At 37.3% G+C, this 24,531-nt stretch overlaps 1 protein-coding gene across 2 annotated transcripts in view; it reads left to right on the forward strand.

Annotated features, from left to right (window-relative positions):
- Positions 1 to 2,080: 2,080 nt before the first annotated feature.
- Positions 2,081 to 24,531, forward strand: part of TBC1D19 (TBC1 domain family member 19) — a 46,664-nt gene continuing 24,213 nt past the window's right edge. Inside the window, exons 1-8 of one of the 2 annotated variants that reach the window (XM_048046824.2) lie at positions 2,083 to 2,255; positions 11,178 to 11,250; positions 12,365 to 12,410; positions 13,393 to 13,468; positions 19,746 to 19,820; positions 20,747 to 20,810; positions 21,705 to 21,751; positions 24,046 to 24,156. In XM_048046824.2, the coding sequence (XP_047902781.2) occupies positions 2,157 to 2,255; positions 11,178 to 11,250; positions 12,365 to 12,410; positions 13,393 to 13,468; positions 19,746 to 19,820; positions 20,747 to 20,810; positions 21,705 to 21,751; positions 24,046 to 24,156 (591 nt within the window). In that variant the 5' untranslated portion in view covers positions 2,083 to 2,156. Of the gene's footprint in view, positions 2,256 to 11,177; positions 11,251 to 12,364; positions 12,411 to 13,392; positions 13,469 to 19,745; positions 19,821 to 20,746; positions 20,811 to 21,704; positions 21,752 to 24,045; positions 24,157 to 24,531 lie in introns of both variants that reach the window. The other variant, XM_066995734.1, reaches the window with a different exon arrangement.

Genomic DNA, 24,531 nt, shown 5'->3' on the forward strand with positions numbered 1-24,531 from the left:
ATTTAAGGCGTTGGTAGACAACTGGACATTTGATTTCCCTGTTCTCTCCATTACTTCAGAGGAGAGATGTCTTCAGTCTTTTGATTTCACATAAGATATTTTTAAGCTTCTTCTACAGTTGATTAAGGAATTTAAATTCTGGCCTTCTTTTACTGTTTTCCTTTAAACTTCATTTTATCCAGAAAAGCTTGCTGAGAAGTCAAGAGGTTGCAGAGACATGAATTCAGGTGCATTTTTATACCTGTTACATCTACTGTTGTGGTTTTTTTTCTTTTATTTTTTTTTTCTAGCAAGGTAGCTGATGATATCTATCTTCATTTCCTCACTTCTGATTTACTTGCATGCAGAGTTCACAGCAATGAAGAAGTTACAACCTGATATTTCAGAATGTTACAACATTATTTTAGAGAGGTACGGTCATCCTCAGAGCTGAAAATGAATATTAATGCTTGACTTTGGAAGCCAATGATCAGTTTTTCCATGTTAACTCCTTGAAGTCTCTTAGATTATTTAATAATGATTCTGTGCTTTACAAAATTAATATTTGGGCTTAGTAAATTAGCTTACTAAGTGAGAATTTGGTTACATAGTGCTGTTACTTATGTAGATAGGAACAGATTTCCACAGAAGCGATTAGTGTGCTGAAGCTCCTTGCTTCATACCACCCAGTGAGATATACCTGGTGCCACACAGCTGTCCTGTTTAAATGAGAACTGTATTGGCTCCTCATAATGAGCTTGAATTAATGACTTACCATGCTGAGTACACAAAATTTCAAGAGTGCAATAAAACTTTACTGGAGCGCAGGTCTACTAGTATATCCCTTGAAGCGCACAGAAAGAGGCTGTGTAGCTAAAGGCTCTTTTCAGTCCATCTGGATGTGATACCTCAGGCCCCAGACAGCAGTGTTTTAAACTCTCAAGCTTTAATGATGTGAATCCAGCTACCTCACCCTAGTGCAATGCCACTTAAACCACAGCCAAAGATTTTTTTTAAGCTTCTCTTTCTGACTGCTCAAAAATGGGTTTGAAGCCCTGTCAGTTCCAGCTGAGAAGCAATTCGAGGATGCTGTATTGTAGCTGTTGATTGTAGCAGCTCAGCTGAGATGGAATCGCTGACTGTATGAGAAACCTTAGTCCTTTTCAATGCAAAGACAGACAAATTAATTAAGCCATAATTAATGATGATGTAAAATACTGTTTTGAGTAGTTATTGAGCTAAATGTGAAATGCTAATAGCCAGTTAATCCATGGGGTCCAGAGGGCAGTGACTAGTGAGCCGCAGCAGCTACAAACACCGCCTGAGGCTGCTGCTGGGAGCCTGCATCCACTAGATGAGCATTCAGGCATGCAGGTAAGGCTGACACATTCACCCTGCCTGCTGGGACGAAGACATTTTGTCTGTCAGCTCAGCCCACACAAAGAGCAGGCCATGTGTAGGAGGAAATTCTTCACTCAGAGGGTGGTGAGGCACTGGAACAGGTTGCCCAGAGAGGTTGTGGATGCCCCATCCCTGGAGGTGTTCAAGGCCAGGTTGGACGAGGCCCTGAGCAACCTGATCGAGTGGGTGGTGTCCCTGCCTATGGCAGGGGGCTTGGAACTGGGTGATCTTTGAGGTCCCTTCCAACCCAGGCCATCCTGTGATTCTCTGTGCAGGACCCAACACGAGGTGGCTGGGGCTTGTCACTGGTATCTATGCCTGAGCTCAGGGGGGTGCTACCACATCCCTGGGTCCACTCGTAGGTTTTCCTTATGCTTCCATTTTCTTTCCTAGTGGGATATATTGGACAAAATCATTTAGGAAACGGGAGCAGTGTGGGTTTTTCACCAGAGTTATGTTTAAACTGCAGCCCATGGGCTGGAAGGAGCCTGCCAGGGCCCCGTGGGGAGGCGGCAGCCTCCGGGGCAGCCTGTCCGGCTGCACCCCATGAACAGGGCACTGGCTATCCGTGCTGGGGGGCGAGAGGGGCGCAGTGCCCCCCCCCCCCCCCCCCCCCAAAAAAAAAATAAACCTTTGACGCCGCGGAACTCTTCAGCCGGGAACCATTTTCCACCCGGCCCCCGCGGCGGCGGCCGCCCCGCTCCCTGCGTTGCCTGGTAACGTCCCCACGGGAGGCGGTGCGTTGGCCAAAGCGCTCCGGGCCGGCCCCCGGCGCGATGCTGGACCCGGACAGCGGGCTGTCCCTCACCATAGCGCGGATCGTGCGGCGCCTGCAGGGCTCCAGCCTCCACTCCCAGCTCGAGCGACAGGCCCGGGTGAGCCCCGGCCCGGCCCCAGGCCCGGCTCCCTCCCCCGTGGCCCGGCGCTTTGTGCCCGGCCGTGGGGCGCGGCCCGGGGCCTGCCCTCCCCAACCTCCCCTTCCCCGGCCGCTCCCCGGGGCTCGCTTTGTCCCTCTGGGGACGAAGGGTTTCGAGGCGAATCTCGGGGCTGCCCTCTTCAAACCTCACCCGGTCCGAAAATGACCGGGTTTGGCTTTTGTCTGAGATTTGCAAGGCTTGGAGTGCCCCCCCCCCCGCCCTAGAGAGCCCCCTGAGAAATGAGGGGATGCTGAAAAGAGCTAAAAATAAATGAAAAACTCACTCGGAAATACGTTATTGTAGCTGGGAAAGCAGTTTGTATTTGGTAACTTGTCTGCATTTGAAACCAGCTTTTTGTATTTCAGGTGAATTCCCTTTCAGATAAATTTTATTTTAGATTTCATGACCATGACAACATAGTAGTGCTGCTGTAGCTATCGTTGCGTGTACTGAAATCCTTTGGGTTGCGTTTTATAAAATCTTGGGGTTTTGTTAATGTTTTGCGAACAATGCTTAAAGTGGCACAGATTTGTTTTTAGGATAGGATGCCCATTATCTGCCTTAGTTCTGCTGGGTTTTTAAATGAATTGCGGTTTTCTTCTCTCAGTGTCCCTAAAGCCTTCCCTAGCAAGAGGCATTGCTGTGTGCCCTTTTCAGTTTTGGTCTCCAAATGCTTTTTTTTTAAAAAAAAGTATATATATATATATATATGTATCTGCCTGGCTCTTTTTCACTGACTGCTCTCAAAAAACGTGAGTAAGCAAACGTGCATGACTTCAAGTAGGCTAGATTTATGAAACAATCTGGATGTTGAGTTCCTGCTACGCGTTGGGGAATTCAGCATCCCAAATAGATGGTCTGATGTGAGGCGTGAAGAGTTAAATTCAAGACCTTGTCCTTGGTAAAGGCAACGATGGGTTTTCAGAACAGGGCTCTCTTTTAACAACTCCGTTACTGATTATAATAAAATGTTTGAGCTCACCTCTGCTTTTATTCTCTTTCCTCTGTCTCCTGCAAGGCCTCGTTTCACAGCCGTTTGGTACCTAGCATGTTCATTTTAACACGCGAGGAGGTTTGGTATGGTCAGGACTTGGCAGGGTATTTTCGTGCTGCTGGTGGATGGTTATTTTGTGAGCACCGGGTGGGCAGCCTGAGGACCTTAGCGGTGCTCCTCTGCGATCTGATGCCTGAAACGGCATTTAAATGTCTGCGTCCCTCCCTGATTCTATAGCAGGTCAGCACTGACTCGATACAAGCTGAAACTGCGTAATCTGACAGCATAAGGGTAACCTGTGGAGTAAATAAATCACAGTGTAATGATTACTGCCAAATCTGTCCTGATAGCTTCAGGACAGAAGAGAAGGACTTTGAGAGAAGGAACAGAAGAGAAGAACTTTGTGCACGTATGGGTCAGAAGATTCCATCCGTACGAAGGGCAGAGAGGAGAAGACATGTTCAGGTTGATTCTTACAGTAGGCATTTGAAGAATTTGTAGTAGAAGCTTAAGTAAGAGCTATAGCTTAGTACAGTAACCTGAAAGACTGGAAGGTCTTTAGATACACCAGCTAAACAATTTCCCAACATTAAAAGTCATCTTTCAGAGCCTGCACTTTAGATTAATAGGGCCAAAAGTACATCTGGAGTCTGTATGTTTTACTTGATCTTGATTTTTTTATAGACCTTGCATGCGTTTACATTTTTTCTTGTACAGTATAGACTAGTTCTATTTATAACGCTCGTCATATTGTCTCTGTGCTATGCAATTGCAAAGGCCCTATCAGTGTGTTCCTTATCTTTGCTCCATCCCTATTTAACTGTACGGAATTCTGAAGGTTTCCGAATTTTGCCACTGCCTGCATTAAATTAATGCTTGATTTCTCTCCCATTGCCTGGAGTGCTTCTGAAGTTGCGTTATCAAATTCAAAGTCTTTGCTGTTGCTGTGCATCGTGCCCGAACTCCCGTTGGTCAGTAGGGCATGGTGGATTTCGTTGTTTGCTGGTTACCTTTCAGTTTCTGAACAGTGCTTAGTCTCCGCTGCTAACAGTACTGAGCGATTGGTGGTCCCTTTTTAGTTAATTTCAAGTTACTTTTTGAAAGCCATACTGTATTTTGAGAAATCTGTTGAGGCAGTGTATCGGAGTAAAACTTACTGTTATGGATATTACTACTACAGTTATATTTTTACCCTTACAGCAATTGATGTTTATATGTCAGTGTAGAAACATGAGAGTCGGAATGTATTGTAAGGTCTGGTATAATATTGCCTGATACTTTTAAGATGTCATGTAGTCTCGCAAACTTTATTTTAACTTTCAGCAAAAACTGTTTTGTAAACTTATCTCTTCTTTAAAGTCTACGAAGGAGAGCTCAGAATGAACAGTTTCTTTCACCAGTTAATAGAATTTGGGGGAAAACACAACTTCCTGATGTTATTTGTGAGAGATGATGGAGTAGTCCTGCGGTTATGAACTGATTGCGCCAGCGCTGCGTTGGACTGACACTGGGAGCCCGCGCCTGTGTCAAGGACTGTGATGTGCAATCTCTTTAAAATTAGTTTGGCGTGGGCACCAAATGATTTGCTGTCACAGCTCTGGCTCTGTGGGTATCAGATAATCACATTTTTGTCCCGAGGAGTGAAACAGAGGTAGGGTCATATGCTAGCTAGAGAAGATTGGGAAAAGAAATGCTAGGTTGATTTCCTGGGTTGAGTTTCGATATATTGATGATGTGCCTGCACTTAATGTCAAGAGATTAATGCAGGTAAGAGTGAGTATAGTTTTTATTTTGGGTTGTGTTTGAAAGGAAATAGTAACAGTGACAAAGTACGGAACTATTAGCTAATAGCTTTTCAACGGGTAGGAGTGCTGCAGGGGCCATTGGAGTTTCTGAAGAGAAATCTGATTGCAATTTCTCAGGCAAAGCTTTCAGAGTGTGACACTAACCAAATTTGTTTGGTTTTGTTTTCATTCTTCCCTTTCTGGAATGTCTTTAAGGCAAAAATTAGAGGTGGTTAGGGAAACATGAATTCTTCAGTCAGAAAATGGAGTTTGAAATCAAAATTTCTTGTAACACCTTGCTTTTTTTGGGGGGGGGGCAGAATCTTCATCAGTGAGGTGAGAATAAAAATGGAACAATTCAGAGATCTGAAAAAAGTGTCACCTTTTAACACAGATATTTAACGGAACATCAAAAATCTTTGCTTTCTCACGAGCCCTAACGGGAATCTGCCCGAGTTGCCTGGAACTTCTAATGGCCGGGGCAAATAACAAGTAAAGTTTTTAAAGAAAAATAAAATGAAAAAAAATAGGAATAAAAAAGCCTAAATAACTGTTCCTAAAACAGGAGGTGAGAGAAAAGTGAAAGGTAAAGGTTCTAAACTATGGTTTAAATCTAGCAAGAAATAGCCACAGAACAAGGAATCCCTCCTGGCGTTTTGTGTGTGGACATTTTCAGATCTGTGTTTCTCGTAAGATGCCCGTGGCAGGAGTACTTTAAGGAGAAGCTACAGCAGAACAAGCTAGTAGCTGGCTGAGGAGGCTGAAAGTGGAAACGTGAGGTCTAAAGACCTAAATTATCGAGTGAGTGGTAAGGGACTTCACAAGACTTCAGCTGGGGCAAAGAAAGAGAGGAACACCAGGAATGATGCTTGTTAAAGCTGCCTGTGTGTGCTTCCAGAGGGAGTGTGGGTGAACGTTTTAGGGTACTTCATGTGGAGTGAATGATCTGCGAGATACCTGAAGGTGTGGTTTTCATGGCATTTTTTCCCAACAGTTACAAAAAAAAAAAAAAAAAAATTGATACTGATTCCTACTTAAGTAAAAGATCAAATTAAGAAAGAGAATGTTTCTGTGAAATGTAGCATTTATTTAATAAAACTTAGCAAGTAAACATAGGCTCATGAGTCATCAGAGATAATTAATGATTCCTTTTCGTGCATCGCATTTAACAAAGAGCTTGCTATCCCCTTCTGATAGAGCTCATGCTCTGGTCCAAATGGCTCAGCAGTAACATCTGCAGTATAATGAATTTTAAATTGAATGCAATTATGAATACGTTGAACAGATTATGGAGTTCAGAAACAATGCAAGCTTGATTTACAGATTTATTTTTTTTTAGTAATGTGGATTGTATATGTTTTACCTTGCATTTTATTTGCAGTGCTAATATTGCATTTAAATAAAACCTAGAAAAATAATTAAAATATCAAAATTGCATTATTAAAAATGTGTCCTGTACATCTTGCGGGAGAACTTAATGTCTGAAGCTGTTGATTACTGTATGAGGCTATTTGAAACTCTGTTTCAACTACTAGATTTTTTTAACTTGTTTCTACTTGTATAGGAGAGTTGACAACACTTTCACCCTTAGTGTAATTACTGTAGGAATGTGCAAGTATTGGAAAAACGTCAGTGTACTCAGGGATCTCCACTTCCTGAAGGTTTAGTTATGCTCAGAAGTATTCGTCTTTTGCGTACAGAAATATATATAATAAACACAAATCGCTCCCTTAAATTTCTAGGATTTTTAGGTATTTAGAGGGTGTTTACACTGAAATCGTCATAATACTTGAAGTGGTTTTGAACAAGTCAGCTCGATCCTGATAAAATCAAGTTATGGCCGAATGGAGTATATGGAAAAGGGAAATATTTTTTAGCCTTCAGTTGATTTCAGTCTGCTAAAGTTGGACTACACTTGGGATAGTGTGCATTACTGTAATTTGGGAAATAATAGCTCTAAAAGCTAAAAATATTGATCACTTGTGCAAAGTCATAATGAGGACTAATAAATGCACTGTTGGTGTGCGTACTTGTCTAAAACAGAAAGGTGTTGAAAAGGGATGATGGAGTGTAGCCAGTAAAAATATTTAGTGTGTAAAGTTAGTTGCAGAACTGTTTGCATCAGGAAAAAAAAGTGCATTCGCCTGATACAATTCCACATTTCAGTATAGATGGACCAATTTTCTGTAGTATTTATTCTTGGAAAAAAAAATAGCACTGTTGTTATGCTGTGATGCTTTATTTTGTTGTACTTCCTCTCTGTAGTATGTTGCTGGTCCTCTAGCCACTTTCCTACACTGCTTTGAGTGCTGTGCCTTAGGGGCTCATCTGTCTTCTCGCATGATCGATGCTGCTTCGATCCTGATGACTGAACGCTATTTCCAAGTTTAGACACTAATTTGCAACTCAATTTGTCCGTTTGTGTTTGCTTCTCTACAAATCAATTTTCTACACCTTTTTCCAACAAGGTCTGTGGTATCCTTTTGTTTGCTTTCAGCCAGGTCAGCGTTGAGTCTCTGGATTTTCTTCCTTGCTGACGTGCAAGTGCAGAATCTGTAATACATTTAGAGTATCACTTACGACGGTGACTGCCCAGACTTCAACAGGATACCTTACCAAAATCAAAACTGTGTGCAGAATGTAAATACAAAGTATTGCTAGTAGTACCTCATCCGCTTTGAAGAAGTTTTGGCAAATTTTTGAAGTCCAAAACTGTACTTTCTTTTCTGTACAGCTGAAGGATGAGAGTGCCAAGAAATGCCATAATGATGGCTTGGCTTCGGAAGAAATGTCCAACAGACGGTTGCTCCTTGATTTGCAAGGGCTGGCCCAAGACCTTGGTCTCTCTGTGGATGAAGGTGGACACCCAACCCTTGAACCGTGGTGTCCTAACCATAAGACAATGCCATATCCTATACTGCCTTAGACTGGAAAGGAAACCAGAAGGCATTAACATTTTTAAAAAATAATTTGTTATTGTTTGCTCTAATATGCTCCATTCATCCCTTTCTCATTTCAGCACTCTGTCTTGGCCTGACTGAGCCTCTGGATAGCATCACTTCTTCCCTGGTCTGGCTGTTGTTTTTTGCCCTCGCAATTTGTTGATTTCTATTGCTCCTGCTCCTTTACCCTGTTTTTGATAGACCCCTGAAAGATTAAAAAATAAAAATAAAAAAAGATAATCTTTCATCAAGATGTGTGTATTGAAATTGGAGAGTCTGTCATTCTGCTTGTGTGTACCCTGCATTTTGGTCATGCAGGAAATTAATTCAATTCATCAGTGCATCACCTCAAGGTGTTTTTTTCCCAATAAACTGTAGGCAGGCATTTTTATCAGTGTAAATCACAGTAATGCTTTCTATGTAAGAAAATTTTGTTAATGTGTTTTTCGTGCTACCAAAAACCCATAGTGGATGAAAATGCAAACAGTATTTCAGCAGTACATTGTAACGAGCAGTTTACAAGCAAACAAAACCTACCAAAATACCTAAATGGTTTTCGCAACATAATATTAAGAACTATTAAGATAATTAACTAATAGGAATAAGTTAGAATCATGGAACGGCTCAGGTTGGAAGGGACCTTAAAGACCATCTAGTTCCAACCCCCGTGCCATGGGCAGGGAAGTTAGAGCAGTCAGTCTGAGGGGAAATAAAAGAGTGGGAGACCTGCCCTAGTAATTTTGGAAGATGAGCTGTCTTCTTGACTCCCTAATTTAATGCCCACAAACACCTGTACGAATTCCAAAGAGGTGCTATTCTCTTAAGTTACAGCAAATTCAGAGGGGATTTCCTTTGGCCTGCTAAAATAAGTATTTTTGCCTTTGGCTATGTTATGCAGACCTGGGATGTGTTCTTCTGTGTTACAGCTGTCGCAGCCCCGAGCTGGCCTGGCTGCCAGGTTCTCGGGTATCGAATCGATCAGCAATCCAGTACGCAACGAGCCCTTAGCAGCAGCAGCTCGTGTGGCGCTGTGGCTCTGTCTGGCACTGTAGGGGTCTATTGATTGTAATCAGAAGGAACAAAAGGAAAGGTAGAAAGGGGGCTTGGGAAATGGGAAGAGGCGCTAGGGATTGCACCCCAAAATGACAGGAGTGGGACAGAAGTGTCCTCTGTGGAAACGAATGTAATCTGGGGGGAAATTTTCATGTTTCTTATACAAAAATTTGTCTCACTATTTACTATTTATCTCACAGTTTACATCTGCGGTACCGTGTGGCCGGACAGGGAAAATGGGAAGCTGTCCGTACCAACTGAGCTCCCTTTTCCCCTCTCACAACATCCTATATCAATTTCCAGGAAGCCACGCACACACACATGCACAAGAGGGGTCAGACATTGATACTGACGACCTCCTCGATGAGCCAAAAGCCCCCTGATTTTGCAGCTGTATGTGCAACAGGGAATTGAAATACTGTTCTCCTGTCTGCACGTTCGTCATTGGTACACTGCTACGCTTTCAAGGCAATCAACAAACTTGTTAGTGGATTGTACAGCTTTAACTTGTTGTGATTTATCATCTGTCAATGAATTGAGTTTCTGAGGGGTTTTTGCATATCTGGAAATGATTATTGAAGCATGTATATGCCACAGGACCCACAGATAAATGCCCCATGGACTATGACGTTAAAATTGGCACTACTTAACCCAGAAGACAAAATTTACCAAAGCGTTCAGAAAAAACTCCGAAGTAAGGCAAAAGGTGCCCGGGTTGAAGTATGTTATTTCGAATTTGTACAGGCGAGGCACTAAACTTGCTTTTAGCGATGGTCCTTTGCCGGCATTTCCATGGTGCTGAACAGAACACGTTTGTCATTTGATGTGAGAATTAAGCAACTCCCTACATTTTATGGTTTGTCTTTACAATGACCTTTCTGTCTCAAAAAGCATGCTTGCAGCCTCTTTGCTGTTGCAGTCAATGCACCCAATATAAAAGCCTTCAGTACCTGTAATAATAAGGTGGGCTGAAAAGGCGAAATGTTGATGCTGTCAGTGTCTGCATTCTAATCCCTTCCCCTTTTCAGCTAGCTGTGTATGAAGGAGCGAAAGCTTGCCGTGCTGTCAGCAGCGCTGTTAGTGCTGGCACACGGCTGATGAGCTGGCCGTGAGCGTTTATACGCAGCACGATTTATCATAATAGAATCAGCAGCTGATATGGCCACAGCATATTGCTGAGTAGCTTTTGGTAAGCGGTATCTCAGATTTCTAGGTAGCTGATGTGGCCATATGCTTCGAACATGCCTTGCTCTGGCAAGGCTGGGGAGTAAGTTTCACACGGATCTCCCAGTGGTATTTTAAAGTCGGCAGACAGGCTTGCTCTTCTTTCCCAACCCTCTAGATTTATCCTCCAGTGCCAATTGGCTATGGCTGCGCTTCGTGTTTAGGAAACTATGCATTACAGTCACTTCAAGAAACTCTTGGGTTTCTGACTGATGTCCTGCTGGAGCCTTTTGGTCTATTTTTCTTCTCTTCTTGGTCTGTCTACAGAAAGAGATGCTATAGCAGCTGCTTCTGCTGCTGCTGAAAAATCTGCAGCAACGTCTTCATGGTAGTGTTGTGGTAGGGCTGCGGAGCTGGTTGTTGGCTTGTGTCATGTGCATTTTGTTACAAGGGACTGTATATACCTTATAATCGGAGCTGCAGAGGAGAATGTTTGGTCCACAGCTTTTAGCTGAAGTTTGAAGATGGCGCTTGTTACCTGCCAGGTGAACTGTGGGAGGTTAAATGAAAACTTGTGGAATGTTCTCAGTTTGTTCGTTTCGTGTCAGTGACCAATCCTTTAATGGACTGGCGTTTGTGCTATGGATGTAGGGTGATTGCTCAGAATGTTAGGCCTGTATGTCACTGGTAGTCCCTATCCCTTTACCCACGTACAGCTTTTTTTTTTTTTTTATATCACTGATGATGTAAAAACAAAGAGACTGATTTAGGAAAACGGCTGACGTTTTTGGCTGTAGCTACCACCTTCAAGTTAGTAGGAGGCAGTTTGCTGTGTAACACTAAGCATGCATATTTCTTAATTCATAACTTAAAATACACAGATTACTTTCTTTTTAGTGAATGTTTGCTTATTAATTTATTCCTTTATGAATTTTCACATTAGGTTAGCCTACACAAACCAGAAATTAAACTGGAATCACTGAAAGAAGATATTAAAGATTTTCTGAAGACATCAGGTTTGTAATACTTCATTCTTTTTACTAGCATTCAACTAGATGACCTTTAAGGTCCCTTCCAACCCAAAACATTCTATGACTCTATGAAAAAGAAGAAGATAAAAGTTCAACAGTCTTACAAGACTCTATATTTCTACCTGATTTAGCTTACGTATCGATCGTTAGCTGTGTTTTTATATATAAGACGTGGTCAATAGAAGAAAGATTGTAGGTTGCAGAGTTCAATAAATCCAATGGAGTGAAATAACTAAAATTTACAGTAGGTTTATGCATCTGATTGAGACCTAACCCTTATTTCAGCAAGACACATCTTTGTGTGTGGAACTCGTAACAAACAATAGTTGTTATCACTTTAGGTGTGTTGTGATAAATCTAGTTTAAAATTTGAAGTTGTTTTTGAAGTTGTTAGCACTTCAACATGGAGATTGTGTTAATTCTGGACTGTGTGAGGCATTGCTAAAATATAGACAAACGGAACAGGGTTTGTGAGAACTTTATCAGATTATTAAACAGGATAGAGCAAATCAATAGGGAAGAAGTTCTTGGATTACAGCAGCATTTTGAACATGCCATGCAAAGAAGTAATTTTATCATCTTACAAAATACTGCTATTTTTTAAAAAAGTTATGAATGATACAAGAGTTTAGTCACTTTGTAAAAAGGAAAATTAGCATTCATTTTACCCCTAGGTAAATTTCCAATTTCCATTGGAAGTTGTAGGCTACATAACTATAATGTGAAGATTTGATAAGTGATACAAGATCTGTAATCACCGGTAATGCTGTGTCTATTAATATTTATAGTTGTTTTAATAATATGTTTTTGAAAAACTACCAAATAGTTCTTTAACCAAAGATGTATTGTAATTATTTGAATAGCAGTTGGAAGTAAAAAATATTCAACCTTTATACAGACTTCAACTTGTAGTTGTTCCTACCTTAATTAGGTTCATCTCTTCCTGTCTTCATCTCTTCCTGTCTGTCTGGTAGGTAGACGTGAATTGAGACAGGACAGAAAACTCTAATGATTCTAAAGCAACCTCTGATTCATATTCCATTAGTATTAATTCCTAACGTTGTCTTCTTGATTTTTTTATTTTATTTTATTTTAACAGGTTGGGAAAAGAAGCTTCAGAATGCTGTTTATAGTGAACTCAACGTGTGAGTTTATTTAGTATTTTTATCTAATAAGTTCCATTCACATGATTTACTTTTAATTCTTTTATGTTGTCATACTGATACGTTGTTATTATCTGAAAGATCTGTCATACCAAGGGTGCCAGCCTCATTTCTATTTTAAAGGGCCATTATTTCTTATTCATCCTAGTGAAAATACTGGAGTCAAATGTACAGTTATTTTTTTGTTATTTATTCTGCAAATACAAGAGTGACCTTATCAGCTAAAACTTGGGAAAACTTTGGGAGGCTTTCCCAAAATCATATGATGGGGACTGATTGAATGCATTTAAATAAATGAAAATTCAGGCTATGACAAATGCTTTTGGTAAATTTTGTTTTCTGAAAGATGTTAGAGACAATTAAAATTAAGCCAGAGGAAATGTTTGGCAACAAGTCACTGGAAATAACGTGCATTATTGGAGGATAAGTTAGTGTTGTTTTTAGTCTTGTTCCAGCTTTTATATTTTGGCATAGAGCTGTTCATGGATTGATCCTCAACTTTACTTAGATCAACACCACAAATTTCTAATTTCTTTAGACAGCTATATGTTCACTAATGATTTTTAAAAAGGTCCTTCAAGAAATAGATCGTCACTTGAAAAAAAGAATTGTTTAATGGGAATTATAAAGTTGACATCATGTTAAGAGGACATTATGTGAGAATGTCTGATTTGTTTGTAGACTTACTTGATTTTATTTTGCAAATACTTGAAATGATGAGGTGTTAGTTTTAATATCAGAAGAACTCATGTTGTAATGTTACTAATAGTATTACACATATTTACATTCTCTGTGTCCACAGGAAAGAATGAAGAAATAATTTTTAAAATAATATTTATTTTTAGTTTTGATCGCCATGCGCAGTGTTTTTACTAGTGTTCTCATGAAAGAAATTAAGTTTATAAATAATTAATTAAGCAAAATAAAGATCCGGACATTTAAAATGTACTATACTTTCTTCAAGGTTTCCTTCACCCTGTCATCCTGCAGCACCTCCTGAGCATATGAAAGAACCATTAGCTTATATGAGGAAAGCACAGGTTGGTTGTTACCAATTTTACAGTTCTTACTAGATCTTTGGTTAGGCTATTTGACATTTATTTCAATTTTAATATTATTGTACAATTTCTAGCGTTTATACCTTAGAAAAAATATGTAATTGTATGTGCGTTAAAGTTAATAATGACATTGTATATTTGATATTTTACATACATAGCAAAAATGCTCAAGTAATTCTCTAACCATGAACAAAGTAGGATATAGTGGGAGATAGCTGAATATTACAGAAAACCATGTAAAACATAACAAGAAGGAGAGTTTGATTCTGTTGAGAAAAACAAGTGTAGATATTGGACATTCTACTTAGAGTTACAAAAATACTATTTTGAAAAGCTACATGTAGGCAGTTTGGCAAAGAATGTCAACAGGCTGTGCAGATCGTGAGATCTTCAGGAAGAGGTATCTTCAGTACTTAGAAATGTGAAAGTAAGGTGAAAACTATAGAGATAAGGAGTTTAAGAAATGTTGAAGGAGAATAAGAGAAACAAGACTATAAAAGATTGAGCAAGGATATTGGATGTCAGGAAAAGAATATTTTTACTTTATTGGATTTTTTTTACATGCCATTTCAAATAAATAAAAATTCCACATAAAGCTTTTTTTTCTTTCCATATTCAAGAATACGATCTAACCAGAATATCTGAGGCGAGGATAAAATTGTATTCAACTCAGCCGTGCCTAGAAATATATTACAGTATTCTCTTACAAGTTATTCAACAAATTGTGTTACTTTTTCAATCATCTTGTTGCTTATTCCAGTAAGTCTCATCTTGCTGCCCTGGGTTTTCAGTCTGTAGCATTTGGGGACAAAGATTGTATTAAACAAATTTTCTTCTGTGTTGTGGAATGTAATGCCACAATTTACTTCCCCAAAATAATCATTCGTATCAATTTACTAATGCAAAAAGCACAGTAGTGTTTATATATGTGTTTATATATTTATATGTTTGTCTGATCAAGTTTTGTTGGTTATTATTTTATAAAGGTGTATATAATACTTACATTACACAATATTTTTAGCACTGTGTGGAAACAGCAGTTCTTCTGATAGTTTAGGAATGAAAAGAAGTCCTGTGTTTACTAGTTTCAAAGTTTCGTAGACCTATTTCAGAGTATTTCAGACCTATTTCAGGCATCCCTATCTACTTTCAAACCCTTTCTTGAAATACAGCTCTTCAATAAAAACATACAAATCCTTTTTATAGGGAAATTCTGATAAATGGTGACAGTTACAAAGTTGCATAAAGACATGGTTAGGGAATTTACATGATTTTTTCTAAGAACAGCAATTTATATGTGAGAATTTGATTTTCAAGATGTACTCATTTATCACTGTAAGTAGTAGGCCCATAAGAAAACAGGGATGATTAGAGCAGTTGAATCATAACTAAATTTCATTTTGTTACTTGTTTGAATAAAGAGCAGTGAACAATATAAAATGGTTTTGAAGTCAGTTTCCTTGATTTTGTTTTTGTTTACTTAAAATATTTGAAAGTAGCGAAAATGCAATTATACAGATTGCTGATACCTCTGGGGGTAAACTAAAAATAGAAACTTACTCATTTATTTCCCCTAGGTATCAGAAATCTAATTAATGTTTTGAAGGTAGAAGACTGGTTTGGTTTTATTTGTAGGTAGATCTTTTTGACTTTACTTGTCTGTTAGGATCACAACAGTTGGAGAAGAATATTTTGATGCTAATCAACAAAACTTGTCCTAGTAGAAAAATGTTTTCCATGTACATCATATTTGACTTTTGTTATTCACAGGCATTGTTTAAAGTGCTGTTTCTATTGTTATCAGTTTGCTGGCATTTTCTTTATCCTTTTCTATCTTAATTAATTTTGGCCTACCTCAGAATTCTGGAAAGAAGGGTAATACTGGCTGAAAAGCATCTTATTTTGATGTAATTTATTGGAATTACTTTGAATGAATCAGTAATTAAAACTCTATTTGCATTTTTTTACAGTAGATATTAAAAAGTTCATAATTAACCCTTCTGAGTAACCTTTTCTGATTCTTTTGTGGTAGCCTGAAGTTTATATATTGTATTCTCTTCGTAATATCAAAAGAAAACAGCTTTCCTGAAAATGATAGAACATTAACACACTTCTTCCCACCTTGTTAAACAGCAGAATTATTTCTTAAAACTTAACACATCTTAATGCATACTAAGTGTTAGCACTGAATTCTAGGATTAAAAAATATGGACTTGGCTAACTTGCTTTACCTGCCCTGCAGAGACTGGTGTGAGTTGAAAAGTTCTCAAATCCATTAGACTCCTGTATTAACTATTTTTATCTGTATTTTCATGAGGTGAAATGATTGCAAGCCTTATCAGCTATTTGTTTCACTCTTGGAGATCACTAGGAAAGCCTTCGCTTGATTTAGGAGAACTGTGCTGCAAACAGCAACATAGAAATGAAGTGGACAACATAAAGATAAGAAAAAACAGAGCTAAAGAGAAGAATAAGAAGCTGAGTGCAAAGAAATGTTAGGAAGTGTTTCTACAGTCTGACACCTCCCATGAAGCCATATTCTGATTGTGTCATATACAGATCTTACAAAGGTCGCAATGAGCCAAACACTATAAATCTCAACAGGAACTCTTATCATGATAGTCCCATAAATATATAACTCATAAATTTGCAATACCGTGTTTTAATCTGTACAGTTCCTTTTTCCTGTTTTTTAGCTGTAAGCCAGGAGCTTGCTGTTTCAGGTTGTGTTTTGACAGAAATGTAAATCAAGTAAATGTGAAAAGGAGATAGATAGATAATAAATGATGTCCTAGCATCCAGTAACAGAGAATAAAGAGCAAGAAAACAGGAAAGGAGAAGCCCGTTCTGTGTTGGAGTAGGTCTTGCTACCCTGTTGCTTGGAAGGTGTTGCTTTCCAGATTAAGGCAACATTAAATCAACCAGCCATCTTCAAAGGAAGCTGAGATACTGTACTGGCTCTGGAGAACCCATGTAGTTAGATGCATATTTTTGTTCGCTATTCTTTAAGGTTTTATTTTGTTATTTCAAAATCTGTCTCTAGTGAAAAAAAATGTCATTTTTTGTCTGACATTTGTGCAGTGAGAAATGTAACTCTGGGCGATCTTCTGCAGTACAGTATTCCTTCTTGAAAGTATGGCAGTTCTTAAAACTAGGGTATTGGAGTGCATTCACAAAAACAAGAATTCTAATAAGCTACATAAGGAAATCTTAAGGGTAACTCAGTGTTTTCCACTTGAGTAGCGTCAGCTACGAAGCTAAAAGTACAGGGACCTGAAAGGATAAGTTGTCTTCCAGTGGCCTGCACTTTGGACTTCCAGGAAAATAGAAGACTATAATTGCTTATGTGCTAACCAGTTTGTTCCTTGCTCCAATGGATTCTTTACCTCCATGCTTCTAGCCTAATTTGTGAAGATCTTACTGAAGTGGAGCTTTGCTAAAGCAAATCCTCCCCTCCTACTGCTCACATTTGCCTCTGTCCCTCATTGCTCATTTTCAGGTCTTGCGTTTTGAAGAAAGTCAATATATAAACAATAGACTTGATTAGAAAATTACCTTGGAGTCCATTACTATATTCGGTATAGATACTCTGGTAGGTTTTTTGCTCAACTAAGACCGGATTCCCCGTGTTGTACATGCTAAGCAGAAATAACTTTCAAAAAAGCTTTCTGACCTGTATGTTTAGAGTTACAAGACAGAGCACTCTCCAGCTGTGTTTAAAATGTGAGTAACATTACCATTGATTTCAATAAAAGCATAGGTACTAGGAACTCTCTAAAGTCTAATAGGGATGTTCCCATCCATACTCTAGTTTCTCCCAGAAGATATAAGTAATCCGTAGGGTATTTTCTTTCTTGAAACAGACTGACTGACTCTGAAAAACATTTAAATGACAATACTACATATTAAATTTTAATGTTGTGACTGCTAAAGGTCCACTTAAAACATTTTCCTTCAGTAGTCAATGCATCTTCCCTAGTTTCTAAATCTTTTTGAGAAAGCAGAGTTCATGAGCATCAGAACTAGAGCAATACTAAGATATTTGCTAGCATTTCTTCTCTTTTAGAAATCTTCTTCAGGTTTTGATTAGAGAAAATGTAGCCAATGGTATCTGTGGCCAGATACCTTGAATTCTACTTGCTGAGTAGTTCTTGTTGGGTACTCTCTGAAAGAATTACATTTCTATCTAGTCTTCTAGAAGAAAAAATTTGGGGATTCATAATAGTAGGGGGAAAAAAAGTAAGCAATACTAGCTAGTTTATGCAGTTCTGATGTATTTCTTTTTAGTTTATTTGTTGTCCACCCAGTTTCGTTTAACTTAGTTCATAAATGACTTTACTACAGCATTAAGATAAATCGTTTGTAACCATAGCAATTCCAGCAATGTGTTTTCTTAGTGTTAAATTTCTTCATAAAATTATAGGAATCATCTTAAAATATATATATATATATATCATTCCCCATCAGTGAAATGAATTTATGATCTCTGCCCCTGGCTTTTACTTCACCCCCTTGGCATACTGCATTCCGTTTCTACTCAGTGCAGGAAATTGCACTGTCCTGTGGCGCTGGGGAGAGAGGAAGAGCTCTTTTCTGGAGGGGTTGTGCAACCCTCACTTTTATTTGGATTTGGTCATTTTGTTTGAATATCTTTTACTGGCCAGAATCTTGAAGGCTGGATAATGGCACAGTTTATGAGTATCCAGATAGTATTTATTACTAACGTGCTACGTGTTTGATGCAATAACCCAGCTAATCTCTGGTCAGTCATACTGAGGGTATCAGCCTCCATTCCTCTTTGGCATGAGCGGGTGCTCAGTCTTGCAAAGCTGCTGTCATCCACCTCTGTGCTTCTTTTGTATTTTTTATAATTCGGCATGTCAGTGCTCTTCAGCAAAGCAGGGTTCCATAAATGCTTCGTTCCCTCCATGAGAGAGTAAACAGTTTGTGTTGTGCTGTTGTGTAATTGTAGCATTTGGAAGGCATTTAAGTACAGTAATACAGTGAAATAAAAATGATACAGAATATTATAAAATTTACAGTAATCTGGAAAACATTTGTTACAGTCAATACTCAGTCTGTTTTGTTTATGTAAGAGAAGGTAAAAGGATTACTTGATCGTGAGAAAAAAATCACTGGTAAAAGATAGCTATTGCGTTGGATGGAAAATGTCATAAGAGGATAATGTAAACGGAAGCTAAAGCGAAGCAATTATAGATAAGATGTAATCTTTTCTTTCTTTTTTTAACAAAAACAAAAAAAAAAAAACAGAACATTTGAACATCTGCCCTTCCCTTCATTTGTTTCCTGTCTAATAAACTGCAGCCCATTTTGGACAGAACTTTAAGCTTGAGGAGCATGTGGTTAGATGATATCTAACTGTTGTAGAATTTGTGTCTAGAGCTAATTACAAATAATAAATAGAGTTAAATGAAATTAACAGGAGTCTTTGCATTCGTTTGGTTGGGGCTTGACTCATCATCCACAGAAAACTAAATTAAATATAAACCCCACCAGTGCTGTTGTAATCACGGAAGCAAAATCTTAAGTCAGTTGACTAGGAAGTCAGTACTAGCTGGCATTAACTTCAGAGGAATTATCCACAGATCAGGCACCATATGGTAGGCTCAAAATCTAATGCAATAGTCAGAAGAATCTGATTGCTCTTTAAGCTGTCCACTTGCTACTGAAGTATTTTCTACTTCTGTTTTTCTCTTTGATATGTGAATTATTTCCTGAGCATTATTGTGGAACTACTACTCTTTCAGCATTACAGAACACCAAATTTCTAACTTTTTAAACTTCTGAGAATCATTATCATCTCAAATATCTTTTGTAGAGAAAGACTTGCATTCTGTTCAGGTCACAAAGTGGAGGAGGCGTTCTTTATGCGTAGTTCATTGCCCTGCTCATAATCATTTTTTACTCGTGAGGAATTTGTTAGATGTTGGAGGGAAGCTTGAACATTAGGCGTATGTCAAAAATCAGAAATTGTGAGATGTGTACTTTTTAGAGCTCTGAAATTTGAATAACTCACCTTCCTGATTCTATATTGTGATATAGATGATGAAATCTGTTTGCTCTGTTGTATCCATTTAAACAACCATGTAAACTTTCCCTAAATGTTTTTGCCAATGTCAATCAGTGACTCTTGCCATCCTTTCTTATATATGACTTTATAAAGCTGCATATTGTCAGTCATGGTAAAGTTGGAGGGGAAAAAAAAGAAATCATATGTAATTTTTTTAATGAATTTCAGGGAAGCTGGGAGAAGCGAATTCTAAAAAGTCTGAATAGCATGTGCACAGAACTCAGTATCCCACTAGCACAGAAGGTAATGTATTCCTAACTTTCTGTTGCCAAACTGATGTTTTTCTGGAAGTTAAGCCTGGTCTTGTATGCTTGTAACGTAGTGTTCATTTTACACATGGTTATCAAGAGCTACAAGACTGGTATCCAAATTATTTTAGTACAGAATAAATTTAAGAGATTGTGGCAGTGTATGCTTCAGCTGAATTTGAGAGAAGTCTATGGTCAGATCTTCCTCTGCTGTTGCACAAATTAGCCTCTTGAGGGAGCAGCATGTTGGAGAGCTAATTGTTAATGTTCATGGCTTTTAACAGAGCATTCCTGTGTGCAGGCTCAGCTGTATAACTTACAGCTGCATAGCCTGTGTGTAATATGGATATACTTTGTTTGCTGGCCAGCAAAGCAGCAAACTGCTAGTACTGACACATCATTACTGGTTTTATTTGTCTGCATTCTGCATTTCTTCATTTAGAAGCTTTAATTTTAAATACTACAGAACTGGATTGCAATGCCAGAATGTGTTGTTCTTTGGTTTGCTCCTGTTGCAATATGTACAATTTTTCTCTACAGTATGTAGCAAAACCTCTATGTTCGTTATAAGAGATACAGGGTGCAGCTGGCTTTGCTTTTCATGACTGTACCATGGATGGGAATTTGAGGACAAAGTCTAGCAGCTCTAGGGAATAAGCAGTAAATCCCCAGTAATATGAAACTATCAAACAGCCTAAAATTCATTAGCATACTCATAAAACTATTTAATTGCCACCTTTTTTTACCTTTAATTTGAACCTGGGACTTTCTGTGGAAAAATAAAACTTCAAGCTTGGGACTGGATTTTAGCAAAATAAGTTTGTGCTGCCAGTGCAATCTGTTTTTAAAAGTGTTACATTAATTTACATATTTTTTACTCGTTCCCTTAAAAAAGAAGAGTTACTTTCTTCTGTCTTTCAGAGGCCTGCAAGTGAGCAGAAAGAACTGCTTAATAAATGGAATGAAATAGGAACTGATGAACCAGGTAAGATCAACTAAAATTACGTGCATTAATTTTTTGTACATAGAAAAACGCCATATGCATCTTATTTATCAGTCAAAGATTAATGTAATAACTGCAAGGTAAACTGATTTCAGTCTTTTTTTTCTGGTTTGTTATGTTTTATTATGCATAAATATTCACTTCATTGTTATTTTGTTTCAAGTTACTGACCTAACTCTGAGTCAACACTTAAAGGTTATGGCATAATACTCATTATGATGCTGTAGAGATTTATACAGCAAAGGAGTACCCCTTCTAGTGTAAACTCAAGCTAATAGAAAGAAAATGTTCAGAAGTATGGATGATTAAGCTCAGACAATTTATTAACAAAATATAAAAATAACACTTGCACAGAATAGTCAATCATATCATTTGGGAGAGCAAAGCTAAATACAGTTAGTTAATTCCCAAGTTCCTCAAAGGAAATGATTTTGCAAAAGTAGTAGTTTGTATCCCATGGAGTACACAGTGACCAATACATTTCATGGATTGCTGATGATAAGTCCCTATTTTTTATTTGACTATAGCACATTTCATTCAGCAATCTTCACTATTTAAAAAACAAACAAAAAAACACCTCTTTTGAATATTATATCAATCCCATGTCTGAAAGTGGTTCAGTCTAAAAACTTACGTGGAATCGATAAAAGGCTTTTTAGGACTCTTCACTTAAATACCAAGGAAAACCAAGGCATTGACTAATAGTAGCATAATCTTGGAGTGTGCGTTGTAGTTGTGATATTTGTCATGATGTTATTTTAATCTTTGCTGTAATGTGTTATTGAAATTGCTAAGTTGTGTGACAGCTATGGGAAAATTGCATGCATTTTTAATCTCTTTTGGTTTTAACATATAATCATTGAAATCTTATTTCAGATCTAAGTCTCTTCCGGCCTGTTTATGCACCTAAAGATTTTCTTGAAGTAAGTGTCGTGAAAAAACTCAGTGATTGAATTGCATCCTTTATAGTCTTTTATGTGAGGAGGGAAAGGTAATTTTTAAGTCTCAAGGAGACTGGTAAGCAATACAATTTGCTATTATTCTAAAAAACCCCGATTGGTATGATGGAGATGATTGTAAATTGAGTGATATAATAGAAAGCTATTTATTTAATTATTTATTTATTTTACTATTATTATTATTATTATTTATTTTATTTATTTATTTATTTATTTTCTGGGCAATTGTCCATATGCATTTTTACACTGAGACAAAGACTAATAGTAGTACTGCCGGAGTCCTAGAACAAAGTGTGAGACCTACCCATATAATTCTCTTGCCCTACTGTGTTACAGTTTGCAAACCTTTTGCTACTAAAGGGTCCTTCTTTCATTCATGTTAGCTTTTGCAGCTTATTCAGGGTCTTTTCTCTTTGTAAGAACACCAGTGTCTGATTGGATCATTAGTTAAGGTTAATATCTTTTATAAGAGTAGCTCCATCTTATTTCTTCATTCATTTTAGATGTTAAATGCCAATACATTAAGCAATAAATAAAATAAATTGCAATGTGTGAAGCTGATAGATTGATTGAAATCAGGTTGAAAGGTTGGTTGAAATTTTAGGTCATCTGTGACGAATGTGAAAAATCAAACATAACAGAACTCTGTGGAATTTGAACTCTTTTATCTATAATCAAATGAGATCATTACAAAAATGAGATTATGTGATTACTGAATCTTTAAAGTCCAAAATGACAGTATTACTCATCATTTTGCATGGTTCAAACACGAAATGTCTTAATAAAACAGAACTTGCTTTACCAGCTACGCTTAGAATAGAAAATGACAATGGAGTAATAAGTCTTGTTGATGACGGTGAAGTTAATGATGACACAGTAGGAGGTTTGGGGTTAAAATGAGATTGAAAATAAAATTAAAAAAATCTGCATTTGTATATCTTGTCAGTTATACAGGAACCAAATCATCAAGAACATGACAGTGTAGATTTATAGAGTTAAGATGGCCTCCTCATTTGCAGAGTAAAATGTAGAAGTCTAATACTGAATCATCAGTCAGAGTTAATGTATCTTAATGCTTGATGTGATTTAGTACAAGTCTAATGGAATGTCTTTTGTAGTGGTAGAGAAAATGTATCATATTTCTGGTTTACGTATGAAATGTTTCATGGTTATGAATTGTCAGTACATTTCTGAATCCAACAATAAACTTTCTGTCCATTGTATTACATTTCTAAAGAGCGCCTCTTGTCCAATTAGCAATATCTGAAATTTTTAATTAAACAAATTTTAATTTTCGTTTTCCATCACTGTACTAACAGTCAAGTTGTGTATTTAATCTTGAGATTACAGGTGTTTACAGATGAATCCATTTTCATTTTGGACTTACCCAGTGACCCTTAAGACCACTTTTTAAAAAATATTTTCTTTACAGAGTTTGCAGTTTATTACATTAATCTTTTAATTTACAAGTCTGATGATGAGTTTATGTGGAATTAGAATACTTAGAAGACCGAGAATTGTAGAGATAGAATGTTATAGAATTTCATAAGAGCTAGAAACTTATCTTAGAAAGAATCCTTGTCAGCTTAACATTATAATATCAAAGTATATACCCATGGAATTAGAGTATGTAACAGACTGTATATAGTCCAGTTATCTATCTTGACATTGAGTCCTTGTCTCTTAAATTTTACCCTTACTTTAGATTTTTAATTTTGTTTAAAAAAAAATCTCAAACAGAAGGAAGTGTTTTGAGGTATTGTTATTTAGTAAGAAATGATTGTAGTAGCAAATTGTATAGTGCTTTGATTGAATGCTACATAGGATTGCCAATGTAAGAACACGAATAAAAATTCTTTCAGAAAAAAACGTAGTGCTATAGAATATTCTAGATATTGTAGCCATCAGGAGGATATTCTATGTATTCAAATGGCTTTGATGAAGAAGTTATTTTTTTTTAAGACATCACTATGTAACCGGCACTTAAGCTCATATATGAAAAATAATTTCTGTTTTTTTATTTCATAATTTGTGCTTACTTTTTAAAGTAGAATATATTTGCATCCTGAAAATTTGGCTCCTTTGTGATTTTGAAAACATTGGTATTTAGTTTGATATAATTTGGGCCTGTATATATGATAGTTTCAGGAAATGGTCTTATGCCAAATGTACAGTTTGCAATACTAATGATTTTGAGAACATTTCTGAATGTAAATTTCTGAATATATGCAAGGAATGACAGAGCTACCATTTTTAAGGTACTGATGAATCTTCGAAACCCAAATTATGAAAATGGAGAACAACCTAGTTTCAGAAATCATCTGGGGCTAATTCAGGTTCCTCTAAAAGTTAAAGATATTCCAGAATTGGTAAGTATATTCTTTCTTACAAGAGGTTTCTATAAAAATTATTTTGCCTTGCTAATGAACAAGATTCTAAACAATAAGAATATTAAAATTGAGGTAAGATTCTCCTTTTGAAAGTGAAAATCAGTATGAACGCGTAGTGGGTCAACAGTTAAAACACAGCATAGAAAAGTCTTTTTAGAAGAAGTTTTTAATGAAAAATAAAGCATAAAAAGTAAATTGTCACTTGGGAAATTTTTATTTTGTACCACACAGCTGTTGATTTGTGCCGAAAATATACCTATGTATATTTTCTCGATTTTTTTTCTCTGAAAGCGAACTCTAAACACTCGTTTTATTGTAATTAATTCTACAGTTTTATTTGAGCTTGCACGTGAT

This window comes from Anser cygnoides, chromosome 4 (assembly GCF_040182565.1).
Source record: "Anser cygnoides isolate HZ-2024a breed goose chromosome 4, Taihu_goose_T2T_genome, whole genome shotgun sequence".
Lineage (NCBI taxonomy): Eukaryota > Metazoa > Chordata > Aves > Anseriformes > Anatidae > Anser > Anser cygnoides.